The following is a 9727-nucleotide window of genomic DNA, read 5'->3' on the forward strand; positions in this document are numbered from 1 at the left end:
CCTTGAAGCATGATTCTACGTCACTCAAGCAAGAACCTAGAACGAAGCGAGAACCTCACCTGCTGCTCCTCCAACGAAGTCCACCCGCGCGCTGAAACTTGGTTGGTATTAACGGCTAGCTAGGTTAATACGCAACATTACTAACAAGAGGTACTCCAAGGGTTTCTCAATGGAGATGCGCTTTTCGAGTTCAACTCTTGCAAATAATTCCCAACGAATGCTTGGGTATTTAACTATTATAGGCATGGCATCTCCTTCTCTTTGATATTCTATCAATGTGGAACTTTTCATAAAGTGAGAAAAGCTAGCATTTAATTTAATTCTAAAATAAATTAAACAGCTAGAAAAAATAGTCAAGCAACACTTGTCCAACAATTAGAAAGGTTAGGTCAGGACCATAAGGAGGACCACAAGTCACTCCTTGATCCCCAAGAAAAACTCTCCACCGATCACATGCAAGCTTGAATGGTTAATGCTTGGGCAACAAGGCTTGGCCTCTACCCGATTCTTATTGTAAAAAGTATTTCCTCCGATCTCAAAGGAACACAAACAAAGATTCAATTTGCTCTAAACTAATATTAAGTTAAATTGGTTAAATGTTAATGTACACATATAATTCTAAATATCGTGATCACTTGATTAAACAACAAGATTAAAAAGGAACCTAAACCGGTCACCCAAATTATCTTATTAAGCATTATATTCAACTACATATTCCCTTTAAACATGCAACAGTGATCAACAATAAACAATAGAATAAACATTAACATTGTAAGCTATTTAACCGTAATAACGATTAATATATGACAAACATAACAAAAATCGTTAGAAATATAATAGGAACAAAAGGAACATGATTCCTTAGTTTGATTATGTTTGCTTGCAACTATAAAACAATAAACACGTTAGTAACTTCAAATAATAATAAATCAAATTGAAATTAAAGTAAATTAAAGTGGAGTTCATTTGGTCCAAACCCTCAATCAGTTCTACCTTTCGCGCCTTGGTTTAAGAATGGAACTTCGGGTGTTGTATGGACTCCTTGGAGTGCTTAGGGAAGGAATAGTGATAGAATAATAATTAGGAGAATATGTTTATGGCTTAGAATGTGAGAGAGAGAAATGAGAATGTGTGTTGGTGCCCTAAAACTATGATTTCAACCTCGTATTTATAGAGGAAATGTGAGGAATGAGGCGCCGCAGAAGAATAAAGTGTCGCAGCTCAAAATAATTGTCGTGTGATGGCAATATATGTCGTAGCACGGCAATGTTTGCCGTGACATGGTATTTTTACCGTGGCGCGATAATTACCAATTTTTATGCATTTTTATAACTTTGATACCTTTTGATCCGTAAATTGGAATAAGGCATCTAATATATCTTTGGAATGTTTTTTAATTCAAGTCTACTTTCCAACCCAATTAGAACCAGGTCAAAATCTTTTCTACATTTTTATATATGGCCATTTTAGTACAAGGTTGTTGGTTTTGGGCCGAGTTTTAGTGTTTTGCTCATATCTTCTTCGTTTTAAATCGGAATTGGGCTTACGATATACATTTCAAAAGCTTATTTCAAGGCCTATCCAACCAAATAATTTTGATCAAAATTAGTGGGCCAAAAATCAGTTTAGCTCAGTTTTGTGTGAACACGGAAAAAGGAATATAAGTTATGGTTTGGGGAAATGGGCTAAGAATTGGGTTGATTTATAAAATGTATTGGATTGAATATGGATTTAACAATTCCAATGATTAAATAATCAACCTGACCAATAACGGCAGTGAAAAGTTGTTCATCATTGGGTTTGGTTTTGGGAAGACATTTTTAGGTGTCTACACGTTGCATATATTGTTAGGCAATGAAATTGTGAAAAACGAAGAGCTAGTAGAGGTTGCACTAGGGCTAGGATTGCTATTCTCAAGGAGAACTTTTTTCTAGTACCCTCGCTCCCGAACTCATTTCTGGTTCAGTAGACCAATTTAGGCATGGGTAAACTTATGATTCATGCTAATTCCAGGTTTATGAGCTTTCCTAAAACTCATTGGCGACACTCTTTTGGTTTCTTATATAAAAAAAAAGTAATGATAGACTCAATATTAATTCCAAGTCTCCCAAACAGTAAAAAAATTCAAATCTTAATACACCCTAAAAAGTGTAAAGTCCTAGGCTTTTAAAGGGATAAGGGCACAGAGGAAATGAGATCGCCAACGACAGGCTACCCTCAACACACCTGGTAGCAAGCCACATGATGCGACTGCTCGCAAGCAGGCTTTGCACTTTGCAGGCTGCTACGAGTTGCTAACATGTTGGCTGGGCTGGCAGCCTAGCAGCATATTGTGCGTGCTGGCGCTTGGCAGCCATGCTGCTGGCATGCCATCCCGCTAGCATGCTCGGCCAGCATGCCCAGCCACTGCGCACGCATAGCGTGCTGGGCTTGCGACCAAGCCATGCCTTACGGCTGACAACCTTGCTAACCTAACCTTCGCATGGCTAGTGACTTGCTAGGCCACTACAAGGCTACGGCTAGATGGTTTGACCTGCGACATATCTTTTAACTTATTTTCTTGTCTTGTTGGTTCCTAGAATCGACTCGACGTCTGAGTACGAAATATATTTATCGAAGTATTAAAGTCTTTCGGCTTAATTCGTCGCTTTAGTTTGGTTACACGATTGGGTGTGACTCGTTGGGTTCAGTCAAGAGCAAGCTATGAGCTGAGATTAATTATATTAATCTTACTGATCGGATGTATCCTCTAGCAAGGCATTTCGATCACTTGGGGTCACTGAATAATTCGATCTGTAATTAATTCTAAACCATATATCGAAATAATACACTTGTTCGAAGGACACCAATCCTTTTTGTAATATTTTGCAAGGACACTACAACAGCCCGCACGTGGATGCTCCTTTTAGCTGCTACTGATTGATGATATCTAGACCATTTTAGAATTTTTTCCGCCTTCAATTCCCACGTTTCTACCATGAAGGAAATTGGGCAACAAATCAAGTTGCCTCTTTGACTATTCTGCTATAATGTTGCCTCTTTGACTATTCTGCTATAACAAACCAGGATACAAATCCATTAGTGCATAGAAAATTTTCTTATTTTCGTATTTAAAGACAATACAGATTATGACATTGACTTATAAGAAGACATTCCTAATCTACTTCATGTATCTTACTTTATTATTTTTTTAAAAAAATAAAAATAAAAAATAAAACCGACTCCATTTAGTTACGTAATAGCAAAGTGGCCATCGTAAGTAGCTAGCTAATAATAAATACCATTAGTTAGTAAAAGTATTCAACAACGTACATGACATTTTATTTAGAAATCAAGCCCATACATAAGGTAAGTATTATAAAAACTTTAGATCATACAGTTTCATGTCGATTAGTCCTCGAATTGAAAAGGAAAATATGTCAAATAACATCTTTTATAACCCTTTTGTTGTAAAAAATTAGAAAGAAGTTGGAAAGCATGAAGAGATATAAATTGTAATCTATTCCTTCAAGGCTTCAAGGACACTTTGGTTTTCCCTTGGAATTCGTCTTGTCTCTGTAGCAAGGGCACTCATCCTTATTCCCAGATGTTCCGGAAGGTACACAATGGCAATCCTCACAGCATATTCCACAATATTTCAAGCATCTATCATTAAATCCTGCTTTAGAGCATCTCACACTGCATTTCGAGTTGCAAAATTCTGGATGGTAAAACTTATTAAAATTTCATATTAGAAAATTCCACAGTTCAATTATGAAAGATGCTTTAAACAACTGAGAACTTGTAGTTTTGACCAACCATATCCCATATTCAGAATTTCATTATCAAACATCAAAACAATACTTACTCGTAGTTAACATGTTAGTCATATATTTGGTCTTTTGGAGGATATAGTTTGTATCAATGTTTGTTGACCGAGGAAAGAAAAAAAGCAATAGACTTATTCATAGATTTAAATTGTTGATCCCTTCTCATAGATACTCGGCTACTCGTACACAAAATTAAATAAAAAGTGGATCATACTATACGTACAAACAAATGTGATATGATATTAACTACAACGTTTATAGAATGTCTTGTACGTGGTATGAGGAGCTATGGATGGGTTAAAGAAGACAAGGTAGTTGTCCCTCCTACTCCAATGAAAAATTTATTTTCACTTTGTTTGGATAAAAGGAAATGAAAGGAAAAGAAAGGAAGAGAAAGAAAAGGGGACAAATTCTCTTGTTTGGGTAAAGGATTGGGGGAAGGAAGGGAAAGGAAAGGGAGGGATCCATTTTCCCTCTCTCTTTAATAAGCATAATCTCTTCAAAATTGGAGAGATTTTGAAGGAAAATGGAGCCTACCTCCCCCTCCCTTTCTTCTCTCTTCCCTTCCTCTTCTATCCCTCCCCTTCCTTTCCTTGTTTCCTATCCAAACAAAGCGTTAATTCATGGATACAATTTTAGAAGAGTATGGTAGAGTTGTTATTCACCTATAGTGTCTTTGGATATATAATTGGGAAGGAAAAGAAGAGGGGGGGAAAATGAAGAGTTTTGCTTCTAAATTTCTCCATTGTTTGCGATCTATTTCTTATAATTTTATCCCTCCATTTCTCTCCGTCCCCTCCAATTCAATTTTTTTCCAAATTTATTGCACGATTCAAATAAATAATAATTTATCCCTCCATTTCCCTTCCCTCTCTTTCCTTCCATTTCCTTCCCTCCAAATAAAATGAAAGAATAAGAAATATATGGTAGTGGATACATGTTGTCATTTTTATTTTTGAAAAAACAAAATGATATCATTATTAAATTGATTGGAGACCTTAGAGTGTGTTTGGATAGATAATTGAGGAGAAAAAGAAGGGAAGGGAGGGGAAGGCAAGGATTAGGAAAGGAAAAGGAGGAGAGGGGACAAAAGGGAAGAATGATAATCATGAGTTTTCCTTTCAAATATATCCATTTTAAGAGAGATCAATATCTTACAATTCATCCCTCCATTTGTCTCCCGTTCAATACCCTTTGTTCCTCACTTGTTATTATTCAAATCAAAGATAAATCATCCCTTCATTTTCCTTTCTTTTCTTTACTCTTCTCTTCTTTTCTTTTCCTTACTTAATTCCTTCAATCTAAATAAAATGTTAGTGTTTTAAAAGGAGTACAATAAAAGAACAAAATAAAAAGAATGCAAAAATTACAATACTATATTATGTAGACCTATTAAACGAGGGATAAATGGAAAGATTTTATAGTAATAGGATAAGCAATATAAAAAATCATAGGAAAAGCAATAAGAGGGAAGTGAGGAATATAATAAAACTTTAATTGTGTAATTATTTTTTATAATTACCTCTTTGTTTTCAATAAATCAATATAAAATATAACATGTATATCAATAGTTTTAGAACGTATATGTATCATAACCTAAATCGACATAAAACCGCAAGAAAGATAAGGATTAGAGATAAATTACTCAAAACCATACAATTCACAAGCAATCATACTAGAGAAAAAATCACTCAAAACCATAGGTTTTATGAAAAACTACTATAAATAAATAGGAAAATAAAGAATAAATATGCTTATCCAACAGCAATTATTCAAAGAAATAATCCCTGGCATTCTCCGGACATACATTAGTTTCTAAATTAAAACTTAATTAAAAAATATATTGTTTATTTGTAGCACTAAAGGCTACATATATCATTGCTCATAATATTTTGGGAAATTTAACAATTATTCCAACAATTCTTTTTCAAAATGTTTTCACATAATAAATTACAAATTACAAACTAGGACAAAAATTTTACAAAATCGGATGTACAATAGAAGCTATAAAGCTACCTTAAAATGATCAAAAGTTACCCATATATATAAGTTACCCTAATATAAATAAAATTTATTATTTATGCTTTATTGCTAAAAGTTACCCAAAATCTAAAAGTTACGCTAAATTTAATAAAAGTTATCCCGATCTACATTAATGTTACTTTACATCGGATGTATATAAAAGTTTTTTATTTACTACTATATCTTTCTTATATTTTTTATTTTACCAAATTGGGTTTATAGCCTACAACTGCCTTTTATTTTTTTTCCTTAAAATTTAAACTAACCCCTTTCCTTTTTTATTTTATTTTATTTATTTACTTTTTCTTTGAGGAAATAGCCGCTTCCATTGACTAGCTATTAGTAATGCAAATAATTAGGATTATTAGAGTATAATTTATCAATTTTTAACTCAATTGAATTCATCTTAATTTACCTGAATTTATTTAATCTTATTTTAGATGTAATTTGAAAATTTGTAACCCTTGCCAACCCTTACGAGAACTTATTTTTTCTTCAGCTTATCTTATTATAATTTTTTTTCAACAAGCTTATCTTAACTTATCTACACTTATTTAAATTTACGTCATATGAAATAAATGAAAATAAGGTGAATTGAACATGGCTTAAATGTTTTTTTTTTTTTTTTCTCTCTTTCCAAAACCCATCCTTTTACTTTTTATTATTAAAAATTCGTGCTAGTTCAATCCTTTAGGTATTGTTATAACTAATTATGAAACAAAGGACCATTCAAGTAAAAATGGAGCTTCTTTATTAATTCGTGTTCAATACCTCGTTCCCCTTGCCCAGTGCATGCTCTTGTTTTCCTGCTATCTATCTATTCAGACAAAATATTAAATTATTTTGTCTAACATAACAAAACAAGTACATATGCTCCTCTAAGCCCTTGTTTTGTTGTTCACTTCACCTTAGAAATATAATATCAATAATAATAATTTCAGTTTAGTAAAAATAATTTCATTTTAATAAAAATTAGTTATTTTAGACAAAATATAATAGAAAAATATGTAAGAAAAAATTCAATTAAGTAAAATTAATTACAGTTTAATAAATATTATTTTATCATAGTAAAAATAATTTAAGATTAGAAAAAAAAAAATTCAGGTATAACCTGGCTGACACTATTACAAACATTATTACAAGAATTCTCATCGGTAACCTGTACTATGGCAATTTCTCTTTGGGAAACGAAAATACATATATTAACCTAGCTCTGTTGCTGACTTTTCTTAATCGTAGGAGAGAGTGTTTATATGTGGAGAGGGGCTCATCATTAGTGAGAAATGATTTAGAGAAGTGAAGGTTTAATATATGATGATTGTACAATTAAGATGATTAAATTAATTTAAATAATTAATAAGGGAAGTATTTAAGTAGTTGCAACTATTAAGCACAATTTTCAAGTTTTTAGTCATTAGTAAAGTGGCTCGTTTAGAGTGTGTCTCATCATATCATATCACCACTTGTAAAAAAACAAGAAAACCCCTATAACATGACCAAGTAACTTTTGTAATATTGACCGAGTAATCCTCACAACACTAATTGAGTAATCCGTAAAATGCTAACCAATAAACCTCTGTCGTAACACTGAATGAGTAACTCCTATAACACTAACGAAATAACCCTCATGATGGCTTGCCACACCGTCTGGCCAACCACATATAAGAATTTGTGTTAGTAAAGAATGACAATATTAAATAGTAGATGATTACAATAAAAGGCTAAAATATTTCATACATGGCTGACCACACCGTGTGGTCAAGTTACTTGGTTAGGGGTTATTTGGTCGTTTAAGGGTTAATCGGTCAGAGTTTACTCGGTTAGTTTTAGCCACTGATCACACGATATGACCAGCTACTTAAAAAACATGTGGAAATTTTTTATTTTTTATTTTTTTTTTTGTTGACCAAAGAGAGAATGAAATAACACTATGGCAAATAAACAAACGTGAATATCGTATTAATGTTCAAATGCACTATATGTTGAGAAATAAAACATTGATAAAAGTTAGTTTGTATTGGGATTTTTTTTTTTATTTTTTTGAATGAAAGTTAAGGTAACAAAATTTATGATATGGGGTTAGTAAAAGCCAAAAACAAAAAAAAAAGTTAAAAAATAAATACGGAGTATATTTCTATTTTTATCATATTAAATTAAATAATACAATTATTATGGTAACGCACTTATTAAGAATGGAGGGTGTCCTAGATTATTAAATCGTATAAGGACCAAGATCGATTTCTGTAGTGCTCACTAAACCATCTAATATAAATCTAATTCTTCAATTTAAAATCATATACCAATGTTTTGTTTTAAATTACTCTATACATAGTTTAAAAATACACTTTGTATTAGAATATTGAAACAAAATATTTAATTAAAAGAACTTGTACAACATTATAACGCATTCAATATATTGTTAATGTTTATGAATTAATTTATAGGACTACTGAGTATTATATTAGGAAATTATATACTTTACCAATTACAAAAAACCCACCTAATGATATTACCACTCAAAGAAATTTTATTTTAAAATACCATTAAGAAAAGACAAAAAATTTAAAGAGTTTGAAACACACAAAATTCATGTCATGCATAGATATATTATAACAAAGAAATATAATAACATTTGTTTCGACACCAATATATATATATATATATATATATATATATATATATATATATATATATATATATATATATATATACATACAGTAACAAAGAAAATAGAAAAAGACTGGCCGCATGCAGGACTACGTCAATATAGACAATTTATAATTGTATATGATGAATAAGTTTTAGTGTTTTACCAGAGCCTGCTATTGTAGTATCCACAAATGTGGCGGCAACAAGAGTGAGAATCAGCAGAGTTGCTATAACAATCTTCATTTTTTTTATACACAATTAATTTTAAATCTTTGTGATTTGTTGGGAGTAATATATTGTGTGGAATTGTAATATTTATACAAGTAAGAAATACTTAGCTAGGAGAAACGTAAGGGTCAGTCTCAAGCATCGGATGAATTTTTGTGAAACAGCAAATCCACAGCCTGTCTTTTGGCTTGTTTTTGGTATGATGACCCTACATTTATCGTTTTGGTTAGCAGCGTGTGGTATATATTACTCCTATCATACAAGGAAATACCAATATTGTACTACTACTATTTATGTCTTGATTTTGACTAATTTCTAACTTCTAACTTGATGAAAAGAGGTAAACAACCTAACTATTGAAACATTATAATTGTAGGATACAAAGTTTGGTTCATGTTTATGTACATAGCAATATTCACAAATAACTTACCTACTTAAGCGGAGAAGGGTAAGGTTGGAAACATGGAGATAGTTTTATATCAACCTCACCACCATAAGTACTTGAGAGCTGAGGCAACTGGTCTTTGCGGCAAGTGATTATGAAGGAAAAACATTATTGATGAGTAGTTTACCTCAAGTAAAAGTAATGCAACGTAACCTATGCGGCTTAACTTTAAGCTTTCGGAAGTAATTCATGTTTGATACCAATTAATTAAGCAAGTAACATTTGCCAGCCTTAATATTCACGTAGTGACGAAGTATATTTTCGTATATGAAAAATATATATTATTGCTCCTTAGTTGATAAAGTTATATTGTCTGATTATTCTTACGTACTACCATAGCTATAACTGTAATCACAAAACTAAGTCTAACCAAAAGTTTTTAAATACTGTTAAAAGTCGAAGAGTATCAGCCAAAAAGAGTCGAGAAATATATTATAAGGCGGAGTAATGTATGGCTATTGTCCAACCTGTTTCGGGGTTTTTTGGATGTCCTGCGGGAGAGTTACAACACTAGGATTGACCTCTGAATGCCTGTACCTGCAAAACAACGGAGACTCCTGTGGGTGGGAGTTTC

At 32.1% G+C, this 9727-nt stretch overlaps 1 protein-coding gene across 1 annotated transcript; it reads right to left on the minus strand.

Annotated features, from left to right (window-relative positions):
• Positions 1-3287: 3287 nt before the first annotated feature.
• LOC110724401 (peamaclein-like) lies at positions 3288-8798 on the minus strand. Its single transcript, XM_021903822.1, has 2 exons — positions 8645-8798; positions 3288-3700 (listed from the first exon to the last, which is right to left on the minus strand). Exons 1-2 carry the CDS (start codon positions 8721-8723, stop codon positions 3516-3518), a joined length of 264 nt encoding a protein of 87 aa, XP_021759514.1. The 5' UTR covers positions 8724-8798; the 3' UTR covers positions 3288-3515.
• Positions 8799-9727: the final 929 nt, after the last annotated feature.

Source organism: Chenopodium quinoa, unplaced genomic scaffold (assembly GCF_001683475.1).
Source record: "Chenopodium quinoa cultivar QQ74 unplaced genomic scaffold, ASM168347v1, whole genome shotgun sequence".
NCBI lineage: Eukaryota > Viridiplantae > Streptophyta > Magnoliopsida > Caryophyllales > Amaranthaceae > Chenopodium > Chenopodium quinoa.